This window comes from Felis catus, chromosome A1, assembly GCF_018350175.1.
Source record: "Felis catus isolate Fca126 chromosome A1, F.catus_Fca126_mat1.0, whole genome shotgun sequence".
In the NCBI taxonomy this organism is placed as follows: Eukaryota; Metazoa; Chordata; class Mammalia; order Carnivora; family Felidae; genus Felis; species Felis catus.
Window position 1 is genome coordinate 169,157,947 of NC_058368.1, and position 15,276 is coordinate 169,173,222.

At 36.1% G+C, this 15,276-nt stretch overlaps 1 protein-coding gene across 2 annotated transcripts in view; it reads right to left on the reverse strand.

The window, feature by feature from the left end:
• Positions 1-506: 506 nt before the first annotated feature.
• The window catches only part of PJA2 (praja ring finger ubiquitin ligase 2), a 69,986-nt gene continuing 55,216 nt past the window's right edge, over positions 507-15,276 (reverse strand). The window contains exons 8-10 of one of the 2 annotated variants that reach the window (XM_003981173.6): positions 6,204-6,318; positions 5,700-5,821; positions 507-3,842 (exon numbers count right to left, since the gene is read on the reverse strand). In XM_003981173.6, the coding sequence (XP_003981222.2) occupies positions 3,717-3,842; positions 5,700-5,821; positions 6,204-6,318 (363 nt within the window). In that variant the 3' untranslated portion in view covers positions 507-3,716. Of the gene's footprint in view, positions 3,843-5,699; positions 5,822-6,203; positions 6,319-7,558; positions 7,883-15,276 lie in introns of those variants that run through there. The other variant, XM_045034564.1, reaches the window with a different exon arrangement.

Here is a 15,276-nt window from a genome sequence, read left to right on the forward strand (position 1 = left end):
TAAAAAGAATGATTAGTTTTCTAATGTAATGTGTACATATCTATCAGCAGTCAATTTACCTTTCTGAAATGGGTGAGGTCTGTGAATCCTCGGGAAGTCACGGGGAATGTTCCTGAACAGGTAGACTTGATAACAGTCCTATGCCTGATTTGGAGGAAACCACTGAGTAGAGGTGGACCTCTGTCCTGAAACTTTGAGGGTTTCTGCAGTCCTGAGTCAGTGTGGAAATCAGGCTCTGCTGAACCCACAGGATTGCTAAGATTATTAGGCAGGAGAAGGCAGACACTGCTCCTTCAGAGCCCGTCCAGAAGTCCCCCAACTACTTCTGCACAGCTGGGCTCTCTGTTAGGGCCTTCTTAGGTCACAGTTCAAGGACTAAAAAATCATGTGCCCAGGAGCCTATTCCAGACTTTCTTAATAGCTGTGTTCTTTGCCATTAATGCTAAATCCTTCAGGGGTTAAATTATAGAAGCGATGTGACTGCACAATTAAATATTAGAAAGGACCACTGAGTACATCCTGTTTATTGTTTATGATTTACACGGAAAATGATGGACTGGGGTTGTTGAACAATAAACCAATCATTACATTTAGACTTGGGCTTTTGAAAAACTTGCATTCCATTTTAACAGTTCATATATATTTAACACCTTATATATAAATCCAAATCACAAATAATCTTAAGAGTTAGTTAGCTCAGAGATAAACAATTAAGAAACACAACAGAAAACCACATGGATCTACCTTTAAATATCAGCATTCATATTACAAGAAGAAAATGTTAAAAAAAATTATTAGGTCAAGTCACTTAAACATAGAGAAATAAGAGAAACAATTCTTTTATCAATATTTATACCTATTCCTAATTTACCTTCATATATTCCTTAACTTTTCCAAAAGGATCCAAACAGTGTTTCAGAGAATCAAACTGTATTTTGGTATCTGAACTTTTTCGCCTCAGCCGGTATCAACTTGTTACAATGAAAATCCTAAAATCCCAATTTTCTTGAAGAAAATTTTTAAGCCAACTCTAATTCAACTTTTCTCCTTCACAGCAGCTGTTTACAGATAGTAGGGAGCCAAGAATGAAGGATAGGAACAGATGGAAAGCAAAAAGTACAACAGTTATCTTAAGTTCAGCTCTCAACACTGCTGGTTGAGTTTGGAACCAAAACCTCTTAACAACTGGCAGATAATAGCTAAATCTTAACAGGCAAAGAAGAAATATTTTCTTTGGGACAGCTGCTATCTAGGAGAAGAAAACTGACGTCCCTTAATACTGCCTAAATATAATGTGTGGCTTACTTACTACAGAGGAATCTGTAGCAATGTCAGTTTAACGAGTGTCACAACTGATCAATATTACTTAAAGGAAGGAAACAACAAAAGAGAAAACAAGAAAAAGAAAAGAAAAAAATTAAAAATCACACCAGCCACAAAGTTCCACAATATACACATGAGAATTAATTTTAATCTGATTTGACTCTTTGACACTAACTGATCATCAATGAAATATGGTATGGAAAGATCACAGAGTAGAAAACAAGCAAAGATTAGTTTATACAACAGTGACTATATACATCAGAAGGAAAACATGCTAGCTAATGCAACATTAAGGCCTGAATGTAAGCACTTCCAAAGTCACAGAAGCCCCAAAGAACCCCTAAATTACAAAGTCACCACATTACATGCATGCAATGTTCAGTTTTGTTTTACCCATAAAAGGATACACAGTATTTTGCTGTAAATACCAGACACACATTTACAATATATGCAAAAATTAGAATGCAAGTGTTATGTTCCTTATATTTAAGCCTCAAATGTGCCAACAGTGAAAATTCATTTAAGAATGGAGAAACGAGATGGAATATAAATACTCAGAGAAAATTACACAAATAAAATGTAATTTTGCATTTGGGAAGCCATAGAAATACTCCTTTTATGTGTCCAAACTAAATTATCAACGTACTACTCAGATGGATGTACACTCACGACGTGCTTTACAATTTTACTTGCTCAAATGTGGCATTCTAACACCCATCATTCTCTGGTGCTATTAGCAAATCACATCTGTAAGTTAAATATTATGTCCTTGTTTGTACATTATTTGCCTGCTGGGTGTGATCACCTAAATGGAAAACTGTGCAATCTTATTTTGCGGTCATATAATTATGGATGACCCCAAGAGTCAACTTTCCCATAAAAACAACTAAGGAAAGCTCATTTCCTCACTTTTATAGAAATATGTGAACACGACCCTTTCAGAGGGCAAATCTGGGGTCAGGATCTTCTTTTCTCTATTTTAGAGAAAGACAAATAAGAAAGGAACTGTGTTACATGTTCAGTCCTGCTCATAGTCACTAGGTGATCATAAAAATCTACTTCCTTTTCACCCGGGGCTCATTTTGGCTTACTCTGAAACTACCTATTTTTATCATTTATTTCCAGGTGAATAATTTTATTAGAATAAATTAGTGTAAAGAAACAAATGCTAAAAATGTAGTATGAATAATCCTTGTTCAGGAATTCTTTAAAGGAATAAATTATAACACAGTAAGGTTTAGGTATATTGAAAAAATGTGGCCAAATCTTTTCTGTACCCCATCAATTTTATCCTTTATACAAGTTGGTAGAATTAACCTTCTAGTAAGGATCAGATTTCCCCTCAGGATACAACAGAATGGATGTTGAAACACTTTATGCTTGTTTTCAGACTTTCTGAAGTATTTCAGAACCAAGGTTATTTTAAACTATAATATTTATAAATTTATAAATAAATACATATACTTAAATGTATTTACACTTACACTTATTATAAATGTATTTATTTATAAATTTATAAATTAAGAACCAATATTTATTAAACAAAGGTGCCATGTTCTCAAGTATAACTGTAACCAAGTAGAAAGGATTTCATAAGGCCATCTAATTCATCTCATCATACCAAGCACTAAGCACGCCAGATTGTTCATAAGCTTTACTAACCTTACTTCAAGCACCAACCACCGTAAAGCACTCACGCTTTACTAACCTTACTTTTAAGCACATCCGCCATTTAGGGAAAAAAAGTTTATTTTACTACCTAACCATTCCAGGGGGATTACATTTAAGATTTAAACATTTTGTCATATCCTAGCTAAAACTTTGGCTTTTGTTTGGCATTCTAAAAAGTCCTAATTTTAAACAAGGATGGAAGAGCAGACACCTTCCTAAAAAACCACTCAGTATTATGAACCAAGAGGTTCTGATGTAGCAAAAGCAAAGGGACCAATGAAAAAGCATGTTTTAGAATTCTCTTTATTTCCAATGAAACCAAATTTTACTACTGTTGTGATCACAGTTTTCACATTTGATGCAAACAGGAGAGCTTAATTACAATCACTTAGTGGCAGTACTTCAGACAAAACCAATAATGTGTGCCACATACGTGATTATTTCTTCCGGAGAGGGTTAATTGGTAAGCTTGACTTTACAATTAATATCAACATATGCAACTAAAGAAAATGGATGCACTGCTTCAACATTCAGCTTGAAAATGTTTAGTACTTTATGCGAACCTAAATTTAGTTTAGAAAGGTTAATATTCTTCTTTCTAAACTATGGCATAGACTATATATAGCATTTTAAATTTATTTATATATAATTATTTGCACATCAGATTTAGAAGGAATTTGCAGATTTACTTTGATAGAATGATCTCATTCAAGTGTTGAGATTTAGGGGGCTTCCGCAGAACTGTCGTTTGAAGGTGGGGCATCCTGGTCAGGCTCGGAGGAAGCAGAGGCAGATGCTTCGATGACGGCAGGTGGGAAATGGCGGCGGCACACGGGGCATGTTCCGGACTGCAGGGGAAAGAAAACAAGTTCAGAGCCAAAGGAAAGGTCTTATCTGCCACACAGTATCTTCATCAAGTAAAAACAGTATCATTATCCTAAAAATAAACCAAATAACTTAAAAACAAAACCAAATCCACACAAACCAGAGAGGCAAAATTGTAATGCAATTTCCTCTTCATCCCAATCAGATTCTAATTTCTTTGAGGGTGAATAGTGTCTCCTAATCATGTTTGTATCTTTCAGGTCAGTCATATTTCATTTAGTATTAACCAAGAGTCTACTACCCTCCTTGCTCAGCACTGGTGCTATGGCAGAAAGTGAGCAAGAAGTCACAGGGCATGTCCTCACCTGAACTGAATTAATTTTATTATTTGATCCATGATGCCTACATTAGAGAAACCACGGACCTAATTAATCCACCTATTCATGACACCAAATCATCTCCTAGGGCTTCCCTTACATACACTTAAGCCTTACTTTAGTGCATGTCAAAACACATGGAGCTCAGACCTTCTTTATTAGCCATATAATTCCTTTTCAAAAAGATACGGAGAGTTAAGTGCCTTTTAAATGATAAAAGAAATCTAACTAGGAGGTTAGACAGGACAGGGAAAGCAGTCATACTAAGAGTACATTTTTGGACCAAAGATTATAGGGATGTATCATCTGGTGATAGATTATCCCCTCACAAATCTGTGTTTTTTCCCCCCAAAGAGATACCCTGATAAAAGTAGGCTGAAGAAATCATGCTGATGAAGGACAAAAATTTGTATCCTAGGGATCTTCTCCCCAGAGGAGAGGCTTCAAACAGAAGCCTCTTGACAGAAAGAGACCAAGGAGATTATTACCTTGGGTTATAGCCAAGTCAATGACAATTCAAGGCTGTACAACATATATATATATATATATATATATATATATATATATATATATAATGTTTACAATTCAAGAATTTAATTTAGCAAGCATTTATTGTTCACTTGCCATACAGACTGGGACCTAACAACAACATTTTATTTATTTATCTTTTTTATTATTGTTTAACGTTTGTTCAGTTTTGAGAGACAGACAGAGCATGAGCAGGGGAGGGGCATAGAGAGGAGACACAGAATCTGAAAAAATAAAAAAGAGAGAAAGCAAAGAGAAGGAAGGGAGGAAGGAGGTGGAGGAAGGGGAAAAGGAACGGAGTGGTTGTAGGGAAGAGAGGGAGCTATATCCTTAAGTAAATAAGCTGTGAAAATGATTTGGCAATTTCTACCTTACTGTCTATAAATGTCCTTATGCAAAAATAGAGTTCAGAGAGATCATTTAAGTAAAACTCTTTTTTTTTTTTTAAGTAATTCAAATATAGTTAAAAATTTTGGGGTAAATATTTAAGGACAGTATATAAAGTTGGAATAGGAGGTACCTGGTAGGTTATTATACCATATTTCTCATATACATTTTCAGAGACATTGATCTGTATTAGCAGAATATCTCTACATTATTACAGTACTTTGAGTAATGCCAAAGGCTTTTTGCTTGCAATACTTTGGAAAACACAAATTTCAGGGATATGATGGGAGATCTAATTAGCTTCAGCATAAAATAATTGCTTCACATATTTCATCATTCTTGGAAATGATGAAATATGTCAAGCAAGTATTATCGCCTATATTGTTTTTTAGACAATGTTAGTAAAGTAAAATAGTTTCATGTTATCATTAAACTCTAAATATTAAAAGGTAATAAATTTTTAACACTTAATTAAAAAGAAACATAAACATGTAGCTGACTAAAATAGGCTTAAAAGATACTATTACCATTAACTTTCGGGAGGAACTATTAAAATATTTTTTAAAAAAGTGAAAAAAAAAACCTCACCTTCTGTAGCCAAATTGAGACACAAGGTTTGTGAAAGAAATGGTGGCAGGGTAGCTCTGTTGCTATATCATCCTTAATATACTCACTGCAACAGATTGGACAGCACTGCTCCTGACCAATTGCTGAAAACAACAAACGATCTCATCAATCCCACAGAGTTCAATTTTAATAAAACTGAAAACAAACATATTAACTCATAGGTGATACCAATGACAGACAAAAGAACCAGACTTTGATTAATTGGCAAACATGTTTCTGCAATACATGACAATTTGGAATTTAATAAATACTGGTTTTGTAGAAAAGCTGACTGGGGAACATTTATTCTAGCCCATCACTTAATAAATTAAAAATACTCTTCTACTAGATGAAAGTTTGTCAGAATCTGGTTTCACAAAAAACTAATGAGTTTCTAAAGGTCAGTATTTTATCTTTCAGGTGCATTGATAATATACTTACACATGTAATGTGTCATATGACATTAGAGACCAACTTTGCCCTTACCAGTATGGTCTTCAAGAACAAGGGTCTCTGGAAGGCCATCAATGCTTTCCTTACTGGCTGGTGGATTAGCCACCTCAACATCCACTGCAAGAGACTCTAAATGTGCCAGTGCAGTCTGAAAAATAAAAGTCACGGCTCCTTGTTAGAACATACTTAATTGTTACTATTTTTAAATTTCTCCCCCCACCTTTTTAAACTTACATTTTAGTTAACATACAGTGCAATATGGGTTTCAGGAGTAGAATTCAGTGATTCACTACTTACATACAATAACCCAATCCTTGTCATAATGAGTACCCTTCTTAGTTCCCAAGACCCATCTAACCCATCCCCCACCCACCTCCCTCCATTAACCCATAGTTTGTTCTCTATCATTAAGAGTCCCTTGGGGTGCCTGGGTGGCGCAGTCGGTTAAGCGTCCAACTTCAGCCAGGTCACGATCTCGGGGTCCGTGAGTTCGAGCCCCGCGTCGGGCTCTGGGTTGATGGCTCAGAGCCTGGAGCCTGTTTCCGATTCTGTGTCTCCCTCTCTCTCTGCCCCTCCCCCGTTCATGCTCTGTCTCTCTCTGTCCCAAAAATAAATAAATGTTGAAAAAAAAATTAAAAAAAAAAAGTCTCTTTTGGTTTGTTTCCCTCTCTTCTCTTTCCCTTCGCCCTTCCCATATGTTCATTTGATCTGCTCCATCAAATAGCAACTAGATCCATCCACGTTGTTGCAAATGGCAAGTGTTCATTCTTTTTGATGGCTGAGTAATATTCTACTGTAGGTATGTTTACATATATGTATACACATATATATAAGCATACATACATACATACACATACACCACATCTTCTTTATCCACGTATTAGTCGATGGACATTTGGACTCTCTCCGTAATTTGGCTATTGTTGGTAATGCTGCTATAAACATTGGGGTGCATGTACCCCTTCAAATCTGTATTTTTGTACCCTTTGGGTAAATACCTAATGGTATTTGCAATTGCTGCATCATAGGGTAAGATCTATTTTTAGTTTCTTGAGGAACCTCCATGCTGTTCTCCAGAGTGGCTGCACCGGTTTCCAATCCTACCAACAGTGCAAAAGGGTTCCCCTTTTTCCACATCCTCACCAACACCTGTTGTTTCTTGTGTTGTTAATTTTAACCATTCTGACAGGTGTGAGGTGGCATCTTATCATGGTTTTGATGTGTATTTCCCTGATGATGAGTGATGTTGACCATTTTTTCATATCTGTTAAGCCATCTGGATGTCTTCTTTGGAAAAATGTTTATTCATGTCTTCTCATTTCTTCACGGACTGTCTTTTTGGGTGTTGAGTTTGAGATGTTCTTTATAGATCTGGATACTAACCCTTTATCACATATTGTTTGCAAATATCTTCTCCCATTCCACAGGCTGCCTTTTATTTGTGCTGTTTCCTCCACAACACAGAAGCTTTTTATCTTGAAAAAGTCCCAACAGTTCATGTTTGCTTGTTTCCCTTGCCTTTGGCAACATGTCTAGAAGGAAGCTACTCTGACCAAGGTCAAAGAGGTGCTGCCTGTTTTCTCCTCTAGGATTTTGATGGTTTCCTGTCTCACATTTAGGTCTTTCATCCATTTTGAATTTATTTTTGTGTATGGTGTAAGAAAGTCGTCCAGTTTCGTTCTTCTGTATGTCGCCATCCAGTTTAGAAAACACTTTAAAACAGTAATAGAAAACTATTTTTTAAGGTGTTATCCAACATTATATGTACCACAATTCTCTTCCTGTTAATTTCTACTGCTTCAGTCCCCTGCCCTTTAGCCTCCTTCTAAAAGGAACCACCATCAAACCAAAACATCAAAAACAGCAAGAAAAGCACCCTACTTTTCACAAGAATGGCAAAAATCTATCTTGTCTCAATAATATCTACTTGCCCATCATATTTATATTTTCAGAAGAGTGGTTACCTCTTTCAATTTATCAGTTCCTGTGTGGAATCAGTAACATGAAAGAAAGTAAACATTTTAGACAAGCTCAACATATGAAAGACAAAATATGATTAGGGCTACCAGATCAATATTCAAGGTATAGAAGCAAATAATGTATTCCTGAATGGTTATATCTACTACTTGCATAGAACCAGCATACACACACATGACTAGCTCACTAATATTACTAGGTTACCTGGGATGCAAACTTTATTTAGGGGTTCTGTGTCTACATAAAGTTACTATTCTAAAGAGGATGAAAGGAACAACAGATCATATGACCACCTAGTATAATCCTTTTGTGCCTTGATTAGCCCTTCTGGCTACAATAAGATTAGAACTACAGGTGGGACTTGTAGAAACCCAAGTATCCATCAAAAGATGAATGGATACACAAAATATGGTTGGAAAAGGTATGTACAGAGTCAAATTCAGAATATTCAGTGATTACTCTAAATGTAAATGGACTAAATTCTCTAGGGAAAAGGCACAGAGTGGTGATTGGATTAAAAAAACAAGACCCAATTAACTATATGCTGTCTACAGAGACTCACTTCAGCTTTAAGGACACAGAGGCTCAAAGTAACGGGATGGAAAAAGATATTCCATAAAAATGGAAACCAAAGAGAGCAGGGGTAACTATACTCATATCACAAAAAATAGACTTCAAGCCAAAAAAGGTAACAAGTGACAAAAAAGGTTATTATTTAATGGTAAAGGGTGAATTCATCAAGAGGATATAGTAATCACCAATAAATATGCATCCAACATTAGAGCACCTAAGTATAGTAAGCAAATAAGTGTAGATCTGAAGTCAGATTACACAACAGTAAATAACAGTAGGGGACTTTAATACCTCACTTTAAACAATGGACTATCCAGATAGAAAATCAAAAACAAAATATTAGACTTGAGCTACACTTGAGATACAATGGCTCTAACAGACATACAGAACATTCCATAAAACACGAACAGACTATACATTCTTCTCAAGTGCACACAACATTCTCTAGGATAGATCACAGTACAGGTTACAAAACAAGTCTTAGCAAATTTAAGAAGACTGAAATCATACCAACTATCTTTCTGACAAAAATGGCAAGAAACAAAAACATCAACAGGAAGAAAATTAGAAAATTTACAAGTACGTAAAAACTAAACAACACACTCATGAACAAACTTATGGGTCAAAGAAGAAATCAAAAGATATCTTGAAACAAATGCAAATGGAAACAACAACATGTCAAAATTTATGGGATGAAGCAAAAGCAGTTCTAAGATGGAAGTTTATAGCAAAAAATGCCTACATTAAGAAAAAAGATCTCGAATAAACAACCTAATTTATACCTCAAAGAAACAGAAAAAGAAAAAAAAAACTAAGTAAAAAGTTGGCAGAAAGAAAGAAATAATGAAGGTTAGAGCAGAAATAAATGAAGTAGAAATGGGAAAATAAAAAAACAAAAAGCTGGTTTTTTTGAAAAAATAAACCAAAATGATGAACCTTTAGCTAGACTAAGAAAAAAAGAGACTCAAATATAATCAGAAATGAAAGAGAGGTTACAACTGATACTATAAAAATACAAAGGATCAGAGGAGACTACCATAAACAATTATACATCAACAAACTGGATAAACTACAAGAAACGGGTAAACTTCCAGAAACATATATTTACAGCATACTGACATGAAGAATAGAAAATCTGAACAGACTAACATAAGAATATTGAATCAGCAATATAAAATTTCCCAACAAAGAAAACCCCAGGATCAGATGGTTTCCCTGGAAAACCCTACCAAACATTTAAAGAATTAAAGCCAATCCTTCTCAAACTCTTTCAAAAAATTGAGAAAGAGGCAATACTTTCAAACTCATTTTATGAGGCCAGCATTACCCTGATGCCAATGCCAGATTAGGACATGAGAAAGAAAATTAGAGCCCAATAACCCTGATGAACACACAGATGCAAAAATCCTCAATAAAGTACTAGCAAGATAAACTCAACAGCACATGAAAAGGATCATACATGATTAAATGGGATTTATCTCTGGATGCAAGAAAGGTGGTAACACACAAAAATCAATTAAGTGTGATATATCACATTTAGAGAATGAAAGATAAAAATCGTATGATCATCTCAATAGATGCAGAAAAAGCATTTGACAAAACATATCATCCTTTTATGATAAAAGCTCTCAACAAATTAGGTACAGAAGGAACATACCTTAACATAAAATTAAGACATCCATATTTGACAAGCCACAGCTAATACTATAACCAACAGTGAGAGGCTGAAAGCTTTTCCTTTAAGATCAAGAACAAGACCAGGGTGCTCATTCTCACCACTCCTATTCAACATATTGAAAGTCCTAGCCAGAGTATTCAGGCAAGAAAAATAAAAGGCATCCAAATGGGAAAAGTGGAAGTAAAATTGTCTTTATTTGCAGATGTGATTTTTTTATATAGAAAATCCTAAAGACTCCACCAAAAAACTGTTAGGAATAATCAACAAATTCATGGAAGCTATATAGTACAAAATCAATATACAGAAATCACTTGTGTTTCACACTAATAATGAAATATTTGAAAAAGAATAAAGAAAACAATCCCATTTGCAATAGCATCAAAAGCAACAAAATACTCAGGAATAAACTTAACCAAGAAGGTGAAAGATTATGTATACTGAAAAATGAAAGATAAAAGAGACTGAAGATATAATAGAAAGATATTCCATGTTAAGAAATTGGAAGAACTAATATTAAAATGTCCATACTACCCAAAGCAATCCACAGATTTAATGCAATTCCTATCAAAATTCCAATGGCATTCTTCACAGAAACAGAAAAAAAAAATCCTAGAATTTGTATGGAACCACTAAAAACCCTGAATGGCCAAAGCAAAGAACAACGCTGTTAGCAATACAATTTATTTCAAACTATACTACACAACTATAGTAATCAAAACAGTATGGTACTGGCATAAAAACAGACATACATACAAATGGAAAAGAATCAAGAATCCAGAAATAAATCCCAGCATATATGGACAATTAATATTTGACAAGGGAGCCAGGAATATTTATTGCAGAAAGGATAAGGTCTCTAATAAATAATATTGGAAAACCCACATAATCACATGCAGGATAACTGCATGCATGAAACTGGACCTCTAACTTAATACCATTCACAAAAATTAACTCCAAATGGATTACCAACTAAAACGTAAGACCTGAAACCATAAAATTTCTTTGACACTGGTCCTTGATACTGATCATGGCAATTAATTTTGGGGTATGATAATAAAGACACAGCAACAAAAGCAAAAATAACTAAGCAGACTACATTAAACCAAAAAGCTTCTGTGTATCGAAAGAAACCATTAACAAAAGGAGAGCCCACCTACAGAGTGGAAGAAAATATTTGCAAATCATGTATGTGGTAAGGCACTGATATCCGAAACATGAAAACTCATACAACTCAAAAGTAAATAAATAGACAGACAGATATAAAAATGGGCAGAGGGACTAAATAGACATTTTCCCAAAGAAGACATTCAAAAGAGTAAGTACATGAAAAGATGTTCAACATCATCAATCATCAGAGGAATGCAAATCAAAATCACAATGAGATATCACTTCACAACCATTGGAATGGCTATTACCAAAACAATAAGAAATAAGAAGTGTTGGAGAAAATACGGAGATAAGCGAACTCTTGTGCACGGTTGGTGGGAATGTAAATTGGTACACCACTGTGGAAAATAGTATAAAAGTTCCTTCAAAAATTGACATAACTGTCCTATGATCCAACAATCTCACTTGTGGGTATATATCTAAAGGAAATGAGGGGCGCCTGGGTGGCGCGGTCAGTTAAGCGTCTGACTTCAGCCAGGTCACGATCTCGCGGTCCGTGAATTCAAGCCCCGCGTCAGGCTCTGGGCTGATGGCTCAGAGCCTGGAGCTTGTTTCCGATTCTGTGTCTCCCTCTCTCTCTGCCCCTCCCCCGTTCATGCTCTGTCTCTCTCTGTCCCAAAAATAAATAAATGTTGAAAAAAAAAATTTAAAGGAAATGAAATCAGGATCTTGAAGATATCTGCACTCACATGTTCAATGCAGCATTATTCACAATAGCCAAGGTATGGAAACAACTTACGTATCTATTGACAGATGAATGGATAAAGGAGATACACACACACACACACACACACACACACACACACACGAATATTATTCCAGTCATAAGAAAGAAAAAAATCCTGCTAAGTGAAAACAGAACCTAAATACTATATCATATAATTTATATGTGGAATCTAAAAAACCTGAACTCAGAAACAAGAGTAGAATGGTGATTGTCAGAGGGTGAGGAGTAGGGAGCAGGAAGATGTGGTTAAAGGGTACAAACTTCCAGTTATAAGATGAATAAATCCTGGGGATCTAATGTATAGCACGGTGATTATAATTAATAATACTGTGGTATATAGCTGAAAGTTGCTGGGAGTAAAAATCTTAAACGTTCTTCCCACAAGCAAGAAACAGAAATTATATGAGGTGTCACTAGCCCTACAGTGATAATCATTTTGTTCTATGTAAGTGCATCAAATCAACATGCTGTACATCTTAAACTTACACAATGTTATATGTCACTTATACTTCAATAAAACTGAAAAAAATGTGGTATATACATACAACGAAATATTACTCAGTATTTAAAAGGAAGGAAATTCTGGCACATGCTACAATATGGATGAAACTTGAAAGCATATGCTAAGTGAAATGAACCAGTCACAGAAGGATAAATACTGTATGATTCCACTTATATGAGGTCCCTAAAGGAGTAAACTCAGAGAGATGGAAAGCAGAATGGTAGTTGCCATGAGCTAGGGAGAGGAAGAACAGAGAGTTATTGTTTATAATGTACTTGATGTGAATTAACTGTATTATGGTTAGAAGGGGTAAATTTTACACTATGTGTGTTACCACAATAAAAAGCAAACTGGGCCTCCTTTATAGGAGGAAGATTCTGCCTGACAGTTAACCCTGTGTTGTCTTGGATGGCAAATGTTAACCTTTTGTATACTCTTTAGGATTTAGCCCAGATAATCTCACAATGAATTATGTCTTTCCAAAAAGGATTTGAGATGACTTACAACAGAGGGTAGGGCCGAGACAAAAGCAAAAAAAAAAAAGAGAAAGCAAAAAAGGTTCATCGTAAGAGTTAGTAAATACAGTTAATAATACTGAATGCCAATTTGACTCTGGGTTTGCAGAGAGAGCGAAGAAAAAGTGTGCCAGAAATTCAATTAACTCTTAGCTCCAAGTTCACCTTTCATTTCTGTTCTGTGAAATAGATCTGGGCCTTCTGAACACTTTTCCCTTGTCAGCTGGCATGACCTTAGGCTTTGTCAGTAGAGAGCTCTGGACAGACATCCCAGAAGAACTTTGCTTCTTCTTCTAGTGGGCTTCCTGGGCAGGCCCCTGTAGTGTGTAAGGGTTCGCTATTGTGGGCTTCTGCATCACAGATGGCTCCTCCAGCACCAAGGTCCTCCCGTGCAAGTAGCTTCTCCAGTGCCTGGCTCCAGAAGTACATGCAGTTTCCCCAGTGCCTGACAGCTGCAGTGTAAGGTAGCCAGCAGCTTCCCCTGGCACCCATCTTAGGTGGCTTTGCAGGAGTGTGCTTCCAGTTAGTCACCTCCCTGTGAACAGTTTCTCCAGCACTCCAGTGGGCAGATTTTGCCAAGTTCCATATGGTAGATTTCCAGCAAGTTTTGCCAGCACAGTAGTACAAACATTTCTCTAAGCGCCATGGTTGTGTCCTTCCCAACACAGTCTGGATCTCAGCCCTGGTAGGGGGGTTGCACTCTATCTCAGCCCTAAGGGTTATTCCTTAGATCTGCTATTCCTGCTCCTGGCCAACAGGAATGGAATGTTATCGATACAAACCCTGATTACAAATAATCTTATTAGTCACAATCAAACTACCACTGTGATCCACTGCAATGAAGTGCCAACTAATACATGTGTCTTGGGAGCCCAGGTGGTTACTGCACTTGACCTTATGGCAATAATGATGACTGTAAAAACTAACGTGGGATGGAATGTTTTTGAGTGCACTTGCTCGCATACAAAGAGAAAAGGACAAACTTAGGCCGGTTAACTCTGAGAGCAAGGTACTGTATAAGAACCAGAAAGTAGCCCTGACAGCCCTAAAACAAACATATTATTTCTGAAAATCAAAAACAAAATTTAATTGTGTGAACTGTTGAATTAAAATCAGAGTTTAATGATGTCTTGTGAAGTTTCTTGATTCAAGTTGAATCATTGACTGGTTAAATCAGGATTCTGAAACTTAGAAATGGGAATATCTGATTGGACTCAGACGAAACAGTGGACTATGCTGAATCTCCAAGCCACTCTGAGCCTCCTTTTACCAGAAGTAGTGTATGCTCCACAGACCAACCTTCCTCCACTTAAAAATCCCGTGATCATCTCACTTGGAGTGTACATGTCTTATTACTTCTATACCCACAGTAAAGTTATCAGGTAAGGACATCTCCCAAAAAGGCATGATCACCGAGTACACATACTCTTCAAAAATGTAGATTTGGGTCACTCCACCAAGTAAAGAATCCTAAGCAGCTGAGATTCTTGCTGAAGGTACAGAAAATATGGAATGGGTGATGGATGAAGGAAACCACAGCTACAGCCCGTGACCAAATATAAAAACAAGGACGAGTAGGCTTTGCATATTTTGTTTGTTATGTGCTTATTTGTATCTGCTAACCATTGTCTTTTTCTCTCTCCTTCCCATTTTTATTTCATATAGCAGTTAATTTTACAATTTAATCTTATATAAGAGAATATTCATTGTGACTGAATGAATTTGTGGAATGATTAATATTTAGTGATGGACATAATGACTCTTGGGAGTCCATTCACATTTGTTCATTCTGGAGAAAGGGTGAAAACTTCATTTTAAGACTAGCTGTGGGGTGCCTGGGTGGCTCAGTTGGTTAAGCACCCGACTCTTGATTTAGGCTTGGGTCTCAGTTCATGGGATCGAGCCCCGCATCAGGCTTTTTGCTAAGTGTGGAGCCTGCTTGGGATTCTCTTTTTCTCTCTCTCTCT